At 47.4% G+C, this 22,919-nt stretch overlaps 1 protein-coding gene across 1 annotated transcript in view; it reads right to left on the bottom strand.

Annotated features, from left to right (window-relative positions):
- Positions 1–22,919, bottom strand: part of ACTR3 (actin related protein 3) — a 431,810-nt gene that overhangs the window by 110,855 nt on the left and 298,036 nt on the right. Inside the window, exon 7 of the mRNA XM_078682010.1 lies at positions 20,399–20,542. Within this exon, the coding sequence (XP_078538136.1) occupies positions 20,399–20,542 (144 nt within the window). The remainder of the gene's footprint in view (positions 1–20,398; positions 20,543–22,919) is intronic.

Genomic DNA, 22,919 nt, shown 5'->3' on the forward strand with positions numbered 1-22,919 from the left:
AAGTGTTGGGAAAGTAGCCTTTTGTGTACAGACCTTGTGAAAAGTGGACATGCTGCAGCTCCGCTCATGTTAGTTCCCGGTGGCAGCAGGGGGGGCATGAGGGGTGCCTATTATCGTTGCGGGCCGCCCGGCTCGATCCAGCTCCAGCTGATTTGATCATCCGGGGGGTAGGCGCGGTGCTCCCTGTAAGCGTCCCCTCTCAAAATGGAGCTGATCGCCCGAGATGACGGGAGAGACTTCCCGAGCGGAGCCAGTCTCCTCAGAGGCAGCAGGATCTGCAGCAGACCCATCGACCAGCTCAGGGATCTGTCGTCGCTCCGGTGCAGGCCGGTGCAGGCATGAGGACCCTCAGATGAGGACCCTGCTCCAGCCGCTCTTACCGACCGGTCATCGACGAGAGGCTCCCGCAGATCTCCCGTGGGCAGTATCTCACTCCTGCTGGGCTCAGGACGTGCCCAGCGGTGCCGGTGGTTGCAGGTGCGCAGATGGCCCAGCTTGAGCGAGACACCCGGGGTGATCACGGCGGTTATTACAGGCAGGCAGGACTGCTCCGCATAGGGTTCCAGTTGTCCTTCCGGCGCCTCTTGCGGTCAGTCCCTCGGGTGACGGCAGCCGATTCAGGTCCGAGTCCACTTCCACGAGGTCCGGCGCTAGTTTCGGTGATCAGTTCAGGCGAGTCGGACACCTCCGGTGGACCGCCGGCAGCCCCAGTGTCCAGGCAGCCCCAGTGTCTTGCTTTGGGCAAGATAGTTCCTTGAAGTCTCTGAAATAGTTCACCAGATGGCCCCATTGTTTAGTAAAAGCTTTCTCCTCACCTCGTGCCGTTTTGGACAGTTTCACCATGCTAAGGATTCACCAGTCTCTCCATCCATTTGTGTTCGGAAGGCAAAACTTGAGGTCCCCAAAGACTTAGGACCGTTTATTTGGCCTCAAGGAGGTGGAAAATTAGTTTGCCTGACATGCAATAAAGTGGATAAATATCCGGGGTGTGGCGCCCCACAAGAATAACACCTTCGGAGATCTAGTCAGATCCGACCAGTGATTTGTTCCATTGTAGTCAACAGCAAGGTCCAAAAGGGTTCTGTTTTGGGGCACGGCCATATTGTGTGGGGGAGTGACCCCCCTCCCCTTCCACACACCCTCTCAAAGAGAGAAAGCGGACTTTCTTCTTCATTTATGCTAAAAGTGTTGGAGTAGAATACCAGATACCGAATTTTAAACACTGTCTCTCTCCCTCCCGAGGGTGACGCACAATTAGCTCGGGTTAGGATTTCCTCCCATTGGCAATAGTCTAGGGTGATGCACAATTTCCTCTCGCAGGCCTGTCAAAAGGTGTTTGGTAGGGCGTTGTGTAGTGTTAAGCATATTATACATAACAGAAGTGGAATGTCTCATCTGTGCAGTGTAGGAGACATTTTTCAAAGGGTGCGAGGTATCTTGCTCCCTTCTGAATGGTTCTAAGGTGTGATAGTCAGTGGTACAACTGTAGGTAGCAGCATTGTTCAGTTTCAGGGAGGCAGTACTCTTCTTTCAAGAGAACAAATGATTTGATTGATCTTTATGCAAACAGGTCTCTCAACGTCTTGCCCCCCCCCCCCTTCTAGCTAATTGATATATGAGAATTTATGTAGGCCAGGCATACATTTTCAATTACCCCAAAGAGGCATAAACGGGGAAGGACAAGTAGTAAGACCATATTTGAACCAGACTGAATACCAAATCTCCGGTGTCACTCTTGTGACTGGTTAGTTAACAGCGTTTTCCTCCAGTTTAAACAAGTTTACCAGAATATTTCCCAGAGTTCCAATGTCATGGTGCAGTCAATCATGCACCAGCCCTTATCGGTCTCTCATGGAGTCCAGTGTATGAGATAACAGCGGTGGGTCGCGGCATAATAAGCTAGGTCGGGGACCCCAGGCCTCCCTTGCGTGGGCGTAAGAAACCCTGCTCTCGACTAATCCTTTCTGACCTGCAATATGAAATTTGTGCGAGTCGATTGAAGGTCAGCAATGAAGTCACCAGGTATTCAAAGAGCTAGGGTCGGAAACTCATATCTTAGGTAGTCTGGTCATTAGGTATGCAGCTATTCTGCCCAGGAGAGAGAGAGTTTTATATTTCCAACTATTAAGCTCACTTCTGATTCCTCGTTTCAGGTGTTGAAGATGGAGGTCTCGAGTTTTAGCTAATGTGGGGGCCGACACGAGGCCCAAGTAATTTAAGTGCGAATGGGCCAACTGTAGAGGAGTTAGCGATTGTATCTGGCTTACCACCGCCTTGGGGACAGACACATTCAAGATTTCGGATTTAGTGACGATCTTCGTTTCAAATTTTTTTTATTTGGTTTTCACATTTCCAAACAATGAGTACATCAACGATAGAGGCCATTGCATTTAACAAGCATGAAGATCTTGGATTATTAGTCAACGGGAAATCACCAATAGATAGAAAAAACTTTAACGCATGTTTTAACATTTCGAATACCCCATACTAGTTGCCGTAGGATTTATCTCATAACCGACCTGAAGTAGGGTGAAAAGATTCATCCGAGTCCTGGGCTGCGTACAGCAGAAATTGAGTCAAAGTCTTGCATGTGTCCCTAGTGCGACCTCACGTGGTTTGCTATCGCTGAGTGGTAATGATTCATATTTTCAACACGATATCATCGATTTCTAGATCTTCAGTGTGAGGAGGAAACCATTAACTGTGGGGGTAAACTGGGGGTAAACTCGGGGTTCCCGGTGCAGAGCCAATGGTGGGTGGTAGTCTGGTGTGAGTATAACGTGCAGTACTGTATCGGTCCCCGGGGCAAGGACCATGGGAATCATACTGTATGTATTCTCTCGGGGTCCGTGCCCGCTCCGCTACATTGCCTGTCTCATGTGTCCCTGTCTGGGCTTATGTTCTCACCTGCCTGCCACCGAGGGCAGAGCTGTGCAGATCCCGAATGGGATGGTGTTGAGGGTGGTTGTGCGGTTTCGTGCGTGAAGCTGTGCATCAGTTGCGCCCATTCTAGGGAGATGGGGTGCTTTCGTGTTCCTCTCACTTCTTCCTCACACAGCTCCTTCCTCCTCCGCTGCGCCCCACTTCTTCATGGCCCCGATCCAAGCTGCCACTGGGGGCCGCCAGTGCATGACTATACCTCTTTTTGCTAAGAGAATGGCTAGGGAAACGAAGCGCTGCTGCACCTTCTCGGTTTTTCGCCTGCGTAACATACTGAGGGCACTCGTCTTCCAGGAGGAGAGGGTCGGGTTGTTCGTTATCTCCCGGAGTGTATGGTGAACCTGGTCCCAGTAGTTATGTATGATCGGGCAGTCCCAGAACATGTGTTTAAAGTCTGCTTCGGGGTGTTGGCATCTGGGGCAGGCAAAGTGTGTGTCCGGGTAGAAGCGTTCGAGACGCTTTGGAGTGAGATATTCCCTATGGAGAATGTTGAATTGGATGTTCCTGAAGCGTGCGTTTCTGGAGACTTTCTTGGGGTATTCTAGGGCTTTCTCCCATTCTTTATCGTTGAATACGCGACCTATTTCATCCTCCCATGTACGTCGTAGTGAGTCTAGAGGGAGAAGGGTCAGTTCCCTAACCGCTTTGTACAACCAAGTCACTAAATGTCTGCCCACCCCCATATGAAGTATAGTATGTATTACAGGGTGTGTCGAGGGTTCTCCCGCCTGTGGATCCCAAAAACAGCAGCTGTCGTTCATGAGCTGCCGATGTAGAAGGACTGCCCAGGAGGGAGGTCATACAGTTCAGTCAGGCGGGCGTATGCCATTAACTGGCCATCTTCATACAGGGATTCCATTTCTGTGATGGAGGAGTCAGTCAATACTTGTAAAGTGACGTTGATTTTAAACCCTACATGGTTTGGTAGAGATGAAGCTCCCTAAGCACCTGGGGGACATGTGAGGCAATGGGGTCTGAAAGAGTCACAAGGACATCGGCAAACATGGTTAATTTCCGCTCCTGTTGGTCGAATCGGATCTTCTTATGTGAACTCCGAATAAGAGTTGTACAAAAACCTATTGCCTTTGATTTAATAAACTATAATGTGACCTATTAAGGCAATACTTCATGTTAAAGAAAGAAAATGATTTTGAAAGCGAATACCATTTCAAGTGATGTTTGTTATATGATTTACATAGCAAACCTATCGGGGCCCGGCTTGCACACCAGCTCTATGATCCGAGCCAGACCCTTGGCTCTCCTTGTGAAGATGTTGGCTCGCCTTCCTCTATGCTATTTAATGCAGCGGTTGAAGTGCAATAAAAAATTGTATGGCTACTGCAATGAGGACGGGGCCAGTGAGCTCCGAGGCAGAATCTAGGGCGTGGCTAAAAAGAACAAAGCATTCTTTTTTTGGATCTTTCACCATCAAGTAACTACATATAAAATATCGCACACCATAACTGAAAAAATAAATGAAGGTTACATTAATCATTGGGAATTGCACTATTTTATGTTATTAAATCTCTATTGATAAATACGCTCACTACAGAGGTCTGTGTGCAACCAGAGATTCATAGAATTCAATCCTGTTTGGTGTAGCAGGAAAAAGCATTGTGTATTATTAGTGCTCTGAGGACTCTGAAAGCACTGAAGGTTGAAGTCTTCATTTTATGGTTTACATTTATTTATTGAAGGTTTAAGGCACAACACAAGCACATAACAGATAAGTAGTTATCAATCATTAAAGAAGTCATCATTTTAGATGTGCATGATACACAGTATAATCTAGGCAGCCACAAAATACTCAGATACGTTTTTGTTAAAGATAAAAAGTGCTTCTTAAGTATAGATTTCAATAATATGCAGAATATACCTAGTGCAAACATTTTTTTATAACCCCGCATTAAAAGCACGCACTCCACAGCTCAACTTGGAACACCCTTACAATACTACAGGCAAGGAAGACAAAGAAATACTTGCAAGAAACACTGAGACCCTCTGTTGGCCACATAACTCAAGACACACTACAAGAAGAAACATGTTTAAATACTATTTCCTAAACGGTGTATGCCACCTTAGCTGTAGATTTATAAAGGTCATGCCCACCCAATCTAGGACATGCATTTTGTCGAAGAGTCTGTTCAGGGGTAAACATACATCTATCAAAAATGTTTCACAAGATACAGGATTCAGGGAGTAATACATATGTAAAATAGACATGGATTTGGTGTTTCAGATACTCAAATTTATTTTCAAGTAGTCAAAGAAAGGAAAAATGACGGCATGTGTGTAGAAAAAGAGCTCAAAGCTTAGGTGTTAAATAGTTTCGGATCATGAAACCAGGTTTAATCAGGATAACAGGTTAGTGAAAAGCATGTTGTAGCTCTGCTCTTCTACACTTATTTACGTCTTCAGCATAACGAGACCAATTTGGGTGTTTGTTAATGAGTCATAAAATGCCTTCTTCAGGTACTTCTATAGGATAGTCTGCCTCATTTATGTGGCGCTTTGGATGAAGCAACATAATTTGAAGCCGTAAAATCATACTAAAAATATTTACTTGATGTTCTAACTAAAGAAATATTCAGATTTGTTTCAGCAGAACATGTACAGATATATCCCAAGATGTTACAACAAAAAAATAGGCAGAGACATGGTTTCAGTGAACATAACTGAATTAAGCCCGAATTTTAGTATAGTTTGCCACCTTTCGTCATATTTGCTAACCACTATTATTAAATTATACTTGAAAAGCAACCTTCGTGAACATAAGGCGCACAGAAAATGTGAAAAATGCACATCGGTTTTAGAGTTTGTTTCATGTCTTATTAGCAGTACCAGCGTCCACAGAGGGCATTAAAAAGAGCGGACTTATCCCATTAAAACCTGGAAAGCAATGCTTAGTCAAAAATAGATGATACAAGGAGATGGGATAAAACTAATCAATATAAGTGCTTCTCGGAACCAGTTAACAGCTATGTTTAAATGAATTCCACAAACAGGGCTCTGAAATCAGCAGAGGGTCCCTAATCATCTGCTGATTTTTCCATCCATTCCAATTCTCAGAAGGGCAGTAAAGATGTACACAGCTGGGGCGCTAGAGAGCGCGCGGCAAGATGGCTCCGCTATAGTACAGCTCTGCCGGCTGAATCTATAATCCGGCAGAAATCCTGCTCCCTAGGTGTCATCCGGAGCACAAAATCATTAGAAAGATGAGGTTACTGATCCATGGGTGAGTGGAGGACAGCGGGCTGCTCTGGCGGCCCCTGACAGCGACCAGGCATGTTAGTGGCCCAATGGCACAACATGGCAGCCGTGTGAGACGATAAGTAGCAGTTCGGCGTCTAAACATCAAGCCGCCCGAAGGGGGCTAACAAACCTGTTGCCAGCGAGGCAACGCATCATCTGCGCCAACTGTGAATGATGACCGCCCCCGAGGTCAGCTGTGATCTGTGGAGGAGGTAAATGGCAGACAGCGCACCGCCAACGCGAGTAATACGGCGGAGACTCCGTGGAGTCCAGTCAGCACACCCCAGCTAGCCGAAGTATAAAAAACTGAGGTGGGACGGTTGCAAATGTCCCAGAGGGCGCCTGGTGCTGCGTCGCTCCTGAGGTGAGGGTCTAGCGTACAGTGATCTGGAGGAGGGTCTTCACCTGAGCAAGCCGGCAGGTGAAGGCGCTCCCTCCACCTCCTCTGCGGCCTGCTGAGGAACGGCCGGTGAGTCGGAGAGCGAGCTGACGCCGGCCATCTGTGATAACTGTGCCTGGTCAGCGCTCACTGATCACGCACTGCTGAGATGGTAAGATTGCGAAGCTGGCACAGCTTCTAAAGAAAGGCTCCATTGAAGCAGACCTGGGAGTACGGCCTTGGAATTTCACGATGTGCGTGTTGCTGTGCTCGAGCGGACCACCTGAAAATTCCCACTAGGTGTGTTACCCGGTCCACAACAGTCCATAGTGGGCCTGTGACTGCGTGGCTTGGAGCGTGTGGACACTGGACCGAATACACACACACCGCAAACTGAGTCATGCTGGAAAAGGCATAATACATGGTGACGCCGCCTTGCACTTTGCACTCCAGGGTTAAAGACTGCACTGAGCGGATTCTACGAGCGCAAATCTGATAAAGGCAAGACTGCAGGTTGAGCTGCCTGCAGGAGGCAGAGGTATCATTACCTCAAGGACTGGGGCCAGTTGGAGTGCCACCACCCTCCCCGGAAGAGTGCGTGAAACGCTGGGTAAGGCGTTTGAGCAGCAGACCAGCGCAGAACAATAAACAAAACAAAAAAATCCCACCTTGACCTGCTCAACGTAATTGAAGCGCATACTATAATCCGACATGGGCAAGTAAGATAAAGCTCAGCCCCGCCTCAGGTTCGAGCGCCGCACACCAGCAAAATCGAGACAGCGTGCCACAGCAGATTCTGAGCTTGACGCCCCCTCTGAGAGCCCACCATCGTTGGAGGCAACACTTATCGCCATTCAGAACATTCTGAAGTCCATTGATGGAAATATAGTAACCCTAAATACAAGAATAGATAATGTTACAGCCAAATTGGACATGCATGCAGCCAGGCTGGGAGAAGCGCATATTGTACACGGAGTATCACCTACAGAGAGTAACCTCCAAGACACTGGACATGGAGAAAGTGCTTGCTGTAATACAGGCAAAAAATGAAGATTTGAGGCCAGGTCCAGGCGAAACAATACAAGTATTACGGGTCTGCTGGAGTCGACTAACACCAGACGACTGGAAACATGTAGAGACCAAGCTGCGCGAGCTTTTTGGGCTGGAACATCTATCCCATATGTTGATTATCAAGAGAGCTCATAGTTCGCTGCCTGCTCGTCCGCCCTCGGAAGCACCACAGTCGCCGATCATCGCCTGACCCCTGAAGTACAGGGACCGTGATTATGTATTGCGTTTGGCCTGGGAAAAGGGCACGATAACTTGCAAAGGAAATACACTGGCGTTTTATCTGGATTTCACAATGGCGGTTCAGGCAGCGAGAAGAGAATACCACGCAGTAAAGAAACTGCTAATAGCAGAAAACGTCCCATATGCTATGTTTTACCTGGCCCGCCTGCCAATCTGAGCAGAAGGCAAATCGAAAATCATTGCAAACCCTAAATTAGCTATGGAACATGCAAACAACATCAAACGTCACGATCAAAGAGCGCCCGAAGCGCAAGATGAAGACTGAACGCCCGCTGAATATGTTGTGGTGATGTACTTGCTCAAATGACAATGTTATATAGAAAAGTCACATGGATACTTTAGCAGGGTGGCGGGTGGAGATCAGTACTGCTATTTCTCTGTTGCCAAGTCCTGGTCTAGTCTGCCGAGCCAGATGTTCCAATATCACGCTGTTAGTACGATATGTTGATACACTCAGGAATTATGTGCTACATATTCCTTTAAGTATTGAAATTTCACAACCTAGACGGAGTTGTACGCATACATTCAACCACTTCCCTTCTCATCTGTGAGGCTGTCTGCGCTCCGGTGTTTCCCCAGTGGGTGTACCCCACATTTGATTGTGTTTGTGTCTGCCATGGGAGGGGGGGTCTGTTCGCTGTTGTTGGGATGGCTTCAGCAAAGTTGGGGGTGCTGAAGTGGGAGGGGAGATGCAGTGGGTCGGGATGGGTCTCATGGTTTTCAAGTGGTCGATCAGAGGATAATATGCATACAATTTTCTTTTTGTATTACTGTGTAGATACATATGAGATAGCACAGGCACAAGTGCATGACAAACTGAACAAGAAAAGATCGCATGCATGACGTGGAACGTCCATGGTTTGAATTCTCCCAAAAAAATCCAAGTGGTAGGTAGCCTATCTAGACAGACATGATATAGAGATAGCTCTGCTCCAAGAGACGCACCTCACCAAACAGACGGAGGGCAGGGTATGGCCATGTGGGCTGGGCTCTTCGTACTCGTCGCATGCCGGGGGGGGTCACTTACTGGTGAAAAGAGGTCTCCTGCTTGCTGTTATAAAGTCACACACAGACGCTGAAGGACGCTACGCCATTTTGCATGGGAAACTTTTTTGTCAAATATTCACTATTGTGAACGTATACGGACCAAACACTGGAACACCTGCACTTAAGCCATATTCACCATTTTGAGAGAGTGGCCTGAAGCGCAGATCATATGGGGAGGTAATCTAAACACACATCTAGACTCCGGTAGAGATAAATCAAGCAAACCGGGAGGGCAATCACCCAAGACGGCACTGGTCAAACAACGGGATGGATGAGATAGGACTCCTAGATGCACAGAGATATCGTAACACTGACAGACTAGAAGGCGCACGCACACAGATCTACGGCGCATGGCAGCTGGTCGAGGTTAGACTATTGGCTGGTGAGTGAGGCAGTTAACCGTTGATTCATTCAGTAGCCACGCTGCCTAAGACGCTATCTGACCACAACCCAGTCAGGCTCACCCTACACATCCCATTATGTATTGCATCCCACGTCAATTCACTTGGCGCTTTCGGTCGGAGGCGCTGCTAGACCCGCTGTACACAAACAATTAGACAAGCCATTACTCAATATTTTGACTTAAATAAGGGGACAGTGGACAGTACTGCTACATTCAGGGGGCCTTCAAGGTCACAATCAGGGGCACATGAATAAGCACAACTTCAGGTATTTTACAGGCTATTCGTGGTCAGCTGTCCCGTAAAGAATCGGACTTGGCGCAGTTGGAGCAAGAACATGCGGACTCCCCAAGCCATGTTACGTTAGCAAGCATAAAAGAACTCATATTGGAATACAACGAGTTGGCAGCCGGGGAGGCGCGATTTAGATCTATGATGGACGTCGCTCATGCGTACGGTGAGGGGGCAAGACCAGGGCACAATATGGATGAAAAGATTAAGATAAGGACAGAAAGCACAGTAATCGCAAAAATCACAGATAATAACGAGCAGGACCACTACACTATGCACAGGCTATTTCGGAGCAATTTCGCAGTTGTTACTCTGAGATGTACACATCTAAAGGACAGACCGCGCCAACAGAACCAGATGAGTATCTAGAGGATGTTGCACTGGCTATCCTCTGATCAAAAGAGAATATTTGTGTCAGCCGTTTGAAGCTGCTAATATCCGGGAGGCAATATGCTCACTGCCCAACAAGAAAGCACCTGGGCCGGATGGCCTCACAGGCGAATTCTACAAGGCATTTGGGGATTAATTAATTCATTTCATGCTGGAAATATATGCGGAAGCCTACGAAACGGGAACACTGCCGCCAACCCTCAGAGAAGCGCTAATCATAACTACTAAAAAAAAAAAGATAAGGAGCCCTCGTGCTGAGAGTCGTATCGCCCCTGGTCGCTTACAACATAGAAGTGAAAATCCTGGCAAAAAAATTAGCCACCAGACTTCAGCCACTAATGCCGAACCTGGTCTTTCCAGATCAGTCTGGTTTCATACCGGATAGATCCAAGTCACAATTTACACACAATTTTTGCAATGTTTCATATACTTGATCCTGATCTGCAAGCAGTGGCAATTATGTTGAAAGCATTTGACTCGATTGAATGGGGCTGCATGTTTCATATTCTGCAGCGCGTAGGAAACTCCTGAGGGATACAGCAGATGGGTGAGCTTAATATATACAAACCCCACGGCACGCATAAGAGTGGGAGGGTACGCTGCAAGCCCGATTTGGATGGGAAGAGGCACCAGACAGGGGGGATGTATGACGTTACAACGCATGCTTTTACCACGCATGCTGTTACAAAGCGGTTTTTACAACGCATACCATTACAACGCATAGCGCTTTGGGGTGCTGGATAGTGAATAGTTTAATTTACTATTCCAACTCCAGTCCCCGTGGACACTAGGGAAGGTGTTGGATAATAAATTAAATCTATTCCCTATCCTAGAGTGCCCCCCCAGCGCAATGCATTGTAATGGTTTTTGTTGTAAAACCTGCGTTGTAATAGCACTGCGTGGTAAAAGTTGCGTTGTAAAGGATGTTTCCCGACAGGGGTGTCCTCCATCACCACTCCTCTTCTCCTTAATGTTGGAGCCATTAGCCTGCATTATTAGGCAAAGAAACAGGGAAGTGCCGTAGCGATTCACACATAGACCTGTGAGCATTTCATTATATGCCAATGATATGCTGCTCTTTGCTCGAGAACCGCAGGTGTACCTGGTGCCTATATTACGCGAATATATTAGATTTGGGTATTTTTCAGGGATGTGCATAAACTGGAATAAATCACTGGTGGTCCCACTGACTGAATGCACATTGATTCACCCCCTGGACTTCCCCATCGTATGGTTCTCCGAACTCGTCAAATACTTAGGAGTGTGGATACACCCAGATCCAGACATGGTAGTACGGGAGGACTACGGCATTGCATGTGCCAAACTTGAGCAGCAAATTGACTGCTGGTCAAAGATGCCTCATAGGTCTCATCAAGATGGTTATTCTGCCCCGCTTTCTGTATCTGTTCAGCAATATACCAATAAAACTAACGTAGGAATATGCTACTTACCAGTATGCATCTGTTCTTGGCATGTAGGGCTGCTGACATTTATATCTATGCATAGATCGCCGCCTAGTGTTGGGTCCGGATGATTGCACATTGTTGTCCTGGAAGAGTCTTCAATGTATCACGAGATAGGTGGCTCCTCCCCTGGACTACAGTGCGCATGGGCATCCACTCCATGCTCAGATTGTTTTTCGCCATTGTGGCAGAGATGGAGTGAGATATAGTAAGTGATGACCATGCGTTAGAATGAATGTAAATGCTACAGCTGCGACAGGCACCGGGGAGGAGGGCGGGCGATATAAATGTCAGCAGCCCTACATGCCAAGAACAGATACATTCTGGTAAGTAGCATAATCCGTTCGAGGCATGTGGGCTGCCGAATTTATATCTATGCATAGAATAAATAGCAGTACCCTCCTTATTTGCGGTTGCCCGTGCCAGCTGCAGCAGCCTGAAAGAGTTCTGAGAACAGCCTGACCTACAGCAGCTTGCTGTTTTGAGTGTACATCCACGCAGTAGTGTTTGGTGAATGTGTGTATGGTGATCCATGTAGCTGCTCTACATATGTCCTCTAGCGGAATGTTACCTAGGAAAGCCATGGATGCCCCCATTTTGCGCGTGGAATGCGCTCTTGGGGGAACCGTTAACGTGCGTTTAGCCTTTTGATAACAGATTTGGAGGCACTTAACAATCCATCTGGCTATACCCGATTTAGAATTTGGATTGCCTTTGTGTTGTGGAGGAAAGGCAACGAATAGTTTAGTTTTCCTGAAGTCTTTAGTTCTGTCAATGTAATACAGGAGAGCCCTTTTAACATCAAGTGTGTGTAGTGCTCTGTCTGCCACTGAATCAGGATTTGGGAAGAATACAGGTAGTTCGATAGTTTGGTTAATGTGGAACTGTGAAACTACCTTGGGCATAAACTTGGGGTTGGTGCGCAGCACAACCCTATTAGCATGAATTTGAATGAAGGGTTCCTGAATAGTGAGGGCTTGCAGCTCACTAACTCGTCGTAGTGATGTAATTGCAACCAGAAAAGCCACTTTCCATGTGAGAAATTGTATTTCACAAGAGTGGAGAGGTTCAAATGGTGGGCCCATGAGCCTGGTGAGGACTATGTTGAGGTTCCAAACCGGCGAAGGCGGGTGTCTTGGAGGAATGACCCTTTTTAGTCCCTCCATAAATGCTTTAATGGCTGGCACTCTGAAAAGGGATAGGTGCTGTCTATTTTGAAGATAAGCCGCCATTGCTGCTAAATGTATCCTGATGGAACTATACGCTAGGTTACACCTGTACAGGTGCAGCAAATAGCATATGATGTTTTGCGTGGAAGCATCAAGTGGATTTATGTTCTTGTTGGAGCAATAGATACCAAAACGCTTCCATTTTGCCGCGTAGCAGGCCCTGGTGGTGGGACGCCTAGCTTCCTTTATGATGTCCATACAGTCAGGAGGTAGATGGAGGTAGCCAAACTCTATGACCTCAGGAGCCATATTGCAAGGCTCAACTGCTGCGGATCTGGGTGCTGAATGTCTCCATGGCTCTGAGTGAGGGGACTAGGTGTGAGTTTTAGGCGCTGGTGGGGAACCACGGAAAGTTCTAGGAACGTGGTGTACCATGCCTGTCTCGCCCACGTTGGAGCAACCAGGATGACCGTCATGGAGTGTTGCCTCAGTTTGCGTGCCACTAGCGGTATGAGTGGTGCTGGAGGAAAGGCGTACGCAAATCTGTTCAACCAGTTCATCCATATCGCATTGCCCTGAGACTGCGGGTGTCGAAACCTGGCGGTGAAGGCGCGGCATTTTGCGTTTTCGTGTGTGGCGAAGAGGTCTATCTCTGGATGACCCCACTGCTGGAAATAGGGCTGGAGCACTAAGGGATGTATCTCCCACTCGTGCATCTGATGGCTGTGCCTGCTGAGCAGATCCGCCATCTGGTTGTCTTTGCCCGGGAGGTGTTCCGTCATGAGGAACATGTTCCTCTGAATGGCCCACTTCCACATGCACTGCGCTAGGTGTGACAATTGTGGGGAGTGTGTCCCTCCCTGCTTCTGGATGTAATACATGGCAGTCATGTTGTCCGTCCGGAACAACACGACTTTGTTGCAGAGATGCAACTTGAATGCCTTCATTGCCTTGAAGATTGCCATCAGTTCCAATAGGTTGATGTGCATTTTCTGCTGTTGCGGTGTCCATAGCCCCTGCACTGTATAGTGGAGGACATGCGCCCCCCAGCCCTGGAGAGATGCGTCCGTCGTCAGTACTATCTGTGGCACAGGCTCTTGGAACGGTCGTCCCCTGCAAAGGTTTTGTGTGTTCCACCAATGCAGAGAGTTGTATGCACGACCGGTCACCAACACTAGGTCTTTCAGCTGTCCATGAGCCTGGTTTCACTGTCGTGCCAAGCATTCCTGAAGCGGACGCATGTGTAGCCTCGCGTGGGGGGACTATAAAGATGCAGGAGGCCATCATGCCTATCAGTTGCCTGAACACCTGCGCTGGGAGTGTTGTGGCCTGAATCTCTGAATGAGCACTTGCATGCTGTTGACTCTCGCTGAGTTTGGTTGCGCTGTGGAAGCGAGCGTGTTTATTTCCTCGCCTAGGTACTGCTGTACATGTGCGGGTTGAAGGTGGGACTTTTGGTAATTGAACGAAATTCCCAGACTCTGTAGGAGGTGAATTGTTCGGGACATGTGGTCGGCACACTGCTGGGCTGACTTTGCCTGTACAAGCCAGTCGTCCAGATACGGAAAGACATGGATGTGTTGCTGCCGAAGATGCGCGGCAACTGTCGCCAAGCACTTCGTAAACACTCTGGGGGCCGTAGTGACCCCGAAAGGCAGGACCTTGAACTGGTAATGCTGGTTGTTGATGGTGAAACTGAGATACTTTCTGTGACTGGGGTGAATGGGAATGTGGAAGTAGGCATCCTTTAAATCTAATGTTACCAGGAAATCTCCTTGACTGAGCAACGGCAGAACTTGCTGTAACGTTAACATGTGAAAGTGTTCTGACAGGATGTATTGGTTTAGAGGTCTGAGGTTTAGAATGGGCCGCAGAGACCCGTCTTTCTTTGGGATTAAGAAGTACAGAGAGTGCACCCCTGTACCCTGCTGTTCTAAAGGCACGAGTTCTATGGTGCCCTTTTGCAGCATGGATATGACTTCCTGCTGCAATAAGTGCATGTGCTCGGCGGACATAGGACGGTGCATTGGGGGTATGTTGGGCGGGGTGGAGGTAAGTTCTAGACAATAACCGTGTTGTACAAGTTGTCTCACCCACCTGTCCGTAGTAATGCTCTCCCAGACTGGCAGGAACTGCTGGAGTCTCTCCCCGACCGGTGTTATATGATCGGGGGGCAGTGACAAGACGTCACGGCTTGTTACTGGTGGAGGACCTGGTGTTATTATTTCCACGTCCTCTGCCTTTGCTGCTGTTCCCACGGTATCCACCCCTATTGTTCTTGTTATAGGTGGTTTGTGTGCCCCCCTTGGTGTACTGGGCTTGTTGCGACGCTTGTCCTCTTGAGGCTCCCCTGTTACCGGAGCGACGAAAGGAACCGCCCCTGAACTGCTGAGACTGCAGAACTCCCATGGATTTCGCAGTTTGTCTCTTATTTAATCTTTTCAAGAGTGGTGTCCACCTCCGGACCAAACAGGAAGTCAGGGTTTACTGGCTGATTGAGCAGGGTAGTTTGGATCTCCGATTTAAACCCAGAGATGCGGAGCCAGGCATGCCTCCTGAGCATAACGCTAGTGTTTATGGCCCTAGCTGCTGTGTCGGCTGCATCCAATGCGCACTTAATGGACGCGTTGGAGATTAACTTCCCCTCTTGTATAAGCATTTCTGCCCCTTCCTTATAAGTATCTGGCAGGTATTGCAGTAACTGCTCTAACGTGTCATAGTGTGCCCTGTCATATCTGGCTAACAGGGCCTGGGTATTGGAGATTCTCCAAATATTAGCAGCTTGAGCGGCCACACATTTTCCAGAGGCCTCTAAGATCTTGGACTCTTTGTCCGGAGGAGCATCATCACCCGTTGTCTGAGAGTTCGCTCTTTTGCGAGTATTAGCCACTACTAAGGAGTCTAGTGAGAGTGGTCCCCTGATGTAGGTAGGATCCACAGGCGCAGGCCGGTACTTCCTCTCAATCCTTGGGTTCACCACCCTTGCTTTAGTGGGCTCTTTAAAAATGTCACTGGCATGTTTGAGCACACCCTTGAGCATAGGCAGAGTTTTTATAGACCTTTCTGAAGTGGAGAACGTATCAAAAAGAAAGTCTTCCTCCACTGGGTCGGCGTGCTTATCTACGTCATGGTTATGTGCCGCCCTCTCAATCAGTGCGTTCAACGCAGCAGTATCTTCAGTAGGTGAAGGCTTGATAGCATATGAAAGAGTATCAGGGGTGGTGTGTGGCTCAGCAGGGTCCACAGTGTCAGCCCACGGCTGGGACTCATCTTGATCAGTGTCTATGGGATAGTTAAACTGGTCCTCATTGTCCCCTTCTTCCACATCCTCAGTGACATTTGTATGATTGCATGGTCTCGAAAAGAACAGGAGAGGTGGTAGAGTCTCTTTCTTTAGCGGTATCCTATAATGTTCCATCGGCGTTTCAGGCCTGATTTTTTGCTTGTAAATGTTGAGTCGACCCGATTCGGAGTCGATGTAGAGCTTGTACTGGTTGTCGTGGGACGGTAGCTGGAACACAACGTCGTCTGACCGAGGCTGAGTGGTTGCGGCAACCGACGTCGACTTGGAAGAGTCGGTAGCCAGTGTATGTAGAACCCGTTTAGGCCGTGCTGTAGGGGGTAGTCCGCCCTTCACTGGCGCCGCAAGCTGTGGCGACGGACTGACTTTTTTCGATGGCGTCGGTGTCTTCGATTCTACCAACTTCGACAGTTCAGTGCGTTTGAGGCCGTGCGTCGATTCGAGCCGTTGCTGCGGTGCAGGAACGCCCATGGTCTTCGACACGTTCGGGTCTTTCGATCCAACTTTCATCTTCGGGTCGAAAGCCTTGAACAGTGGCTTCTTGGTCTTCGGATCGATGGTCCTTTGGGCCTCGAGTCCTTCGGAAGAGCCGCCATCTTTGGATCCGGCAGTTGACGTGAGCGTGACGTGTTTCACTGCAGACACAGGCGTAGTCGATCAGATCTTCGGCTCGACGCCCCCTCTCGACCCAGAGGGGTCGACCGTACGTTTCGACTTGGAGTGTCCCGAAGTCGAGTCGACGGTTTTCTTAACCAGTATCTTTGGTTTCGGTTTGTCCACTGAGTGTGGTCGATCGACCGATGGCTCTTTGGAAATGTTCTTAGTCTGGCCTTGAGGCGGGACTAGAGAACGGTGTTGAATATCTTGGCTAAGGCCTTCCGGCGATGCCTCGACCTGAGCAGTGGAAGAGTCTTTACGAGGCCCCGCTACTGCGGTTGGGCCTAGCTCCTCGCTTGAGTCGTCATCAACGGCTCCGATAGGTTGTACGTCGTCCCCTACCTCGACGACGTCTTCATCATGGACGTAGAGTTCTTCCTCGTCCTAGGTGGAGTCTGGCTCCGACGCAGGATCCGAGAGCTCCGGATCCTCTTCATGTACATGTTCTTCGTCGTCACCACCGAAGATGTTCTCCGGGTCCGGTGCCGATTCTCGTGCGGACTGTCGTGCAGCGCGTCGAAACCGGAGAGTTTTCTTCGACCTGAATTTCGAACAGGCCATACAGCTGTCTTCATCGTGGTCCGGTGAGAGACATTTGTTACACACCGGGTGCACGTCGATGTGTGGATATTTAGAGTTGCAGACGGGGCAGCGCTTGAACGGGCTCCGTTCCATCGTCGATCGTCTAGGGCCTTTGGTGTTGAAAGGCAGAAAAGTCTTCCGAAGTCCAGTCGAAAGAACTGGAAAGGTAAAAGGCACCGAACGAAAGACAATACCGACGCCCCTAAGGTCTTTTGGCCTCGAAAAAGAGTAACTAAAAAATATACCAAACTTGAGTTAAGAAGTACATCCGAACCCAATGGCGGAGAAAAACAATCTGAGCATGGAGTGGATGCCCATGCGCACTGTAGTCCAGGGGAGGAGCCACCTATCTCGTGATACTTCGAAGACTCTTCCAGGACAACAATGTGCAATCATCCGGACCCAACACTAGGCGGCGATCTATGCATAGATATAAATTCGATTCAGAAAAGGGGGTGGTGATGAACAGAGTGTCTGAATTAAGCAGACCACTCTTACCCAGTCCAAAGATGAGGGCTTGATCCATCACCGTTATTTAGCTCACTGCCCCATCCCGGCTCAGAACCTGGCTATATGCAAATTAGTCTGTCCCTGGCCCAGTGCATCATGGGAACAGGGCAGACCAAACTACCAAGCCAATTCTTCACCAGAAAGGATACAAGCTTCCGGGGACCGGTTTCTGGCATTTCAGCCTCGTCGGCCCGGCTTGCTTGAATCCTGATGGAGCAGTGAGCAAGGGACTCATGTCTGAGTATACCCTGCCACACCTATAGTGGCCAAAAACGATTCAGAAAAGGGGGTGGTGATGAATAAATTCAGCAGCCCACATGCCTCGAACACATTTTTTCAAAAACTTACGCTCGTTACTGGTGCGACTGATCTGGGGAGGGAAGCAAACCTGTGTGAGTCTGGACGTCTTGACATTAGATTATGACATGGGCAGGTTTAGCGTGCCCGACATGCATTTGCACTATCTCTGTGTGCAAGTGCAGTATGCATATTACTGGCAAGTCGCCACAAATGTATCCCGCACGTTGCGGGGGAAGACGGGAATGCTCACCCGGTTCCACTAAAATGTATCCTATCGCACACTCGCCGAGGCACTCCTAGGCAAGAAATCAATACAATCAACACCACAATTGTGGCCTGGCAGGATATAGGCCGCCTAGCTGCGAAACTCCCATTGTATGCCCCGTCGCACCAGCTAACACATAACACAGCACTATCAGTAACACAAGAAGCGGGCGCTATGCTGGCACAGGCATGCATAGACAGTATGCAGGATCTGTTCCCTAACAGCAGTTTCCTCACGGATGAGGAAATATGGACATACCCTAACAGTTCCCCGCTCTTATTTACTTTCCATAGACTCAAGAAGGGAATACAGGCACACTACCCAACCTTTCTGGATGAGCCACAGACATTGCAAACGCTCCAACTGCTATTGGTCAGCACCTCGCAACGAAAGCTAATAACGAAGCTATGCAGGGCAGCTAAGGAGGAAAAAGTAATAGGAGAACACACCAACCTGGATAAATGGAACACCAGACTACATCTTCAGCTCACACAAAAAGAGTGGGAATATTACTGTAAACTCACTAGTGTGTTTACATCGAATGGCAATTTGCGTATAATACATTTCAAGTACCTTCAAACATATCACACGCCAGATAAACTATTTAAATATGGCCTTTGTAACAGTGACGCATGTAAACGATGTGGGATGTCTGGCGCAGACCTCTGGCACTTGGCCTGGGGATGTGGCCGGGTGGCTAAATTCTAGGCGGAGGTGCTGGAAAGGCTCAAGGTAATGACAAGTGTCACTCTACCGTATACTCATCCGACCGGTCTATTGAGTTTTACACCACACCTAAAAGGTACCATTGGCAAATTCATAAGAGTGGCTTTGTTGATGGCGAACAGAAGGGTGGCGGTGACATGGAAGGGCTCCCTTGCACCACAACCAGGCCACTGGATTAAAGACCTTGTGTATTGCAGGGAGATTCTTGAACTCTACGCCAAGGGGCTCCCAAAAACTTCGAGACCAAAAGACATTTGGGAGCCACTAGTGCAATATTTACAGACTAAGGATCAGGACATAACCTCTGCATAAGTTGAAGGCCAATTCTGGTCACGTATGGCATGCACCCTTACATGGAGGGGGAGGGGCTCCGTTTCTGAATGTTTTACATAATTGTTTTGATATGATGCAATGCACTCTGTTTTCACTTGTATGCCTTATGGAAACCCAATATATAAAACAAAAAAAGAATAGATGTACAAGGCTGCTGGAATAAGGGAAAATGTCAATTCCGCAAGCAAGCTGAGGGATAGAAAAGTCCATTTTGGATGACTGCTTCTGACCTAACACAAAGGATAAGGAAGCACAGAGCTAAGAGGAAAAAATACAGTGGAATGCAAGCTCAATAAGCTGGGTCTGGTGGCTCAGTGGACTAATGCATCCACTACAGGGGCCTGTGTTCGACCTCATGGTCACAGGTTAAAATCCCAGCGATTCCATTCAGCCTTTCGTCCATCTGAGGTCAATAAAATGAGCACCATTGAGTTGGGTAACAAACATCTGTTATTCAGCGACAAGATACACCATTAAGGGTGAACACGCGCTTTACAAATACACGTGTTATGTTATAAAGAAGCCTGGATATGGATTCACACCATCTACAACCCGCATGCCACTATGTTACTAATACAGCAACAGAGGCTACTACTTAATTGAATAAGTACAAAGGTATGTGAAGAACAGGAATTACATTTGGTTTGTTGTGAATCCGGAAAAAAGGGATGTCTAGTGTTAGGTTTATGGTAAAGATTTGGTTTAGGAATAGGCTTAAGGCCAGAAGTACTGTAAGAAGTATGCTGCTTACCTTGTAAGAATCTATTCGTAGGGTGTACTTCTGCAGATTCACATGCTATGCATGCTCCTACCATCTAGTGTTGCCCTTGGACTCCTTGTAGTGGTAGGGTGGGTTTGTGTACCACAATGTAGTTAAGTCAATCATAATGTACAGAGGAAGGAAAAACACTGTCAACTAGTCCAAGTTTGATGTCAGAAAGGAGACATGACTCTTTTCTAAGTTTTTAACAGCTAACAAACTTGGTATATTTGCATTCTCACAATATTTTAGCAACAACCAGTACAACTGAATGGCGTTACTATGTTGCTTTGCATTAACTATTAATAAGCTGTGCTTTACCTTTACAGCTTTAGCAGTTTCCAAAGATTGTTCTGGAGGGATTCCCACTTCTCTGTCTCGAAGTAGTTGTTGAATGAAGTATGTAATATCTCGACCAGCAATTGGAATGTGTTTAATGCAGCTTCCTATCACGTAACCTTCAGCCTAGAAATAAAAATCAGGTTATCAGAATTCCGTCATCCAAGCACACGAAGAGACAGGTAATGTACTAAATACATTTTGATTATTGTAATATATATATAGAACAAAAATGAGACTTCCCAGAGGTACTATCCTTTTTAGGTTTACATACACAGACAGCTTCAGCTGTTTCATCAAAGACCTACGATGTACAATACAATAAACAGAGTGAATTTAGACCAGACCTTGGTCGTGACTAGCTGTTCGTGTGATAGTCACACTCCTGGAGCATTACTCCTTTGCGATATTTCCGTGTGGATGACTTATCCTTCCACAGATGATGGGAGGGGGTTATGTGCTGGATATTAGAGTATTGTGTGCAACCTGCCATCTGTCAGGGTAGTGTTGATCAATCCCTCTACCAAAATGGATAGACTATTGCCTACTATATTTTGAGATCTCTGTTGTTTTTAATGAAAGCCAATGCAATGGCGGGTCCTCTGAAGGCACTGAAGACTAACCTAGTGGCCACTATATTTTAGGCAGTCACTAAGCAAACATTTTTGCTTTTGAAAAACAAACTCCAAAAGTGGATCCTGTTTAAAACAAAACACTAAAGATCCACTGGGAGGGCAGGGGGTGGTGTCTCACTGAAAGAAAAAAATAAATACATCAAACTATCTGCTATAAAGAGGATAGATGGTTTTCATGCATCTACACAGAATTCCTTAAATTCACCAGCCCGCCTGTGTAAGGCTTCTGTGGTGGAACACCTAAAAGTTAAACTCAAAATTAGGCCCAATATGTTTTTAGGCGGAATGTATTTTTTTCTTTGCTCTTTTTTTCCTTCGAGGGACACGCACGATGCACACAGCTACAGGGCAGCTCAAATTTGATAAATCTTCCCACATCAATCCATCCCCCCCTGCATTATTACGATATATATATTTTTTTAACTCTTTCATCACTTTTGGAAACACCCATGTGCTATCAACATCTGGCTTCTAATTGCTCCTACCCTGCCAACCAAGCCACCCACTGCCCCACAATATTTCTTCCAAACCCCTCCCCAATCTCATTTAGTGACAGTCTGCAAGCTGTACACAGCTAAGTTAAGTGCCATCAGCGCAGGGAAGGACAATGATGTGAGAGGATGATGCTGGTTAGGGGAGATTCATGTAACCATTGAAGAGTGTCAGAATTAGGGAGGATCCTTGCAGGACTCTACAGAGGACTAAATAGGCATCTGAGGTGATAAAGTGGTAGGGTGACTAACTGGGTCCTGCAAGTCAGGAAGGAGCAGATGCAGTGGAGCGCCGGACCTTGTATTCCGATATTGTGAAGACGTTGGATAAGGATGGGGTGGGATACCATGTCAAGTACTGCGGAAAAGTCTATGAAGATTAAGGCTGTGCCTCTTTGGTTAATGAATCATGCAGCTGTAGTCCATTACTGCGATGAGGGCAGTTTTGTTACTGTGGTTCCGTCTGAATCTGGTCTGGTTGGCATTGAGAAGTTGGTGTTCGCCGAGGTATTTGGTTAGGTGTTTGTTGATGATTTTCTCTAGTACTGTAGCCAGGTAGTGAAGCCGCGAGATCTGGAGACTGTTGGCGAACGTATAGGGGTCCGCTGAGGGTTTTTTAGCACAAAGGACTGGTGTGTGTTTCCAGGCGTCTGGGAAGGTTTCTGAAAGGATGGATGTGTTTAGGATGGGTGAGAGCACAGCGGTGATGGGTTTAAGTCCTCTGGAGTAGGCGAGTTGGGGGCCAGGGCCAGACAAGGCCCGGAGAGGATGAATTTATAGTGGCTTGACACTACATAAAGCATCCTAACCTAACAGAATATCACATTATAACAGAAAACAATACCAGAAGGTATTGATGTATAGTACAGCACGGTACGACAAAACATAACACCATACCACTACAAAAGACAACATAACCAAACACAGTATGGCAAAGCATGACAACATAAGACACCCTAACAGAAGATAGGACTACTTGACAAAATAAAAACACCCATGCATAAAAACGCATAGGACAATATTTCACAACATAACACACCCTAACATGGGAGACAACAAAATACACCATCCTTAATATGACATAGCAAGACAACATATAACATAACAGAATAGTACTGCACAACGCAATACACCCTGGCATAGGACAGCACAGCACTGAACAACTCAGCACAACACACCCCAACACAACACAGCATGACAATAGAAAACTGCCATAACAGATGCATTACATGGTATAGAAAAGATCATCATAACTATAGCAAGTAAGAGCAGGGATCATGTGAAAGGTAAGTATTGGAATCACTAGGGTAATTTATTTTGTCCTTATAGGTTATGGAAAACAACCAGCCATCCGTGTATAGAAAAAAGGCCAGTTCT

The sequence above is a fragment of the Lissotriton helveticus genome, chromosome 3_1, assembly GCF_964261635.1.
Source record: "Lissotriton helveticus chromosome 3_1, aLisHel1.1, whole genome shotgun sequence".
Classification (NCBI taxonomy): Eukaryota; Metazoa; Chordata; class Amphibia; order Caudata; family Salamandridae; genus Lissotriton; species Lissotriton helveticus.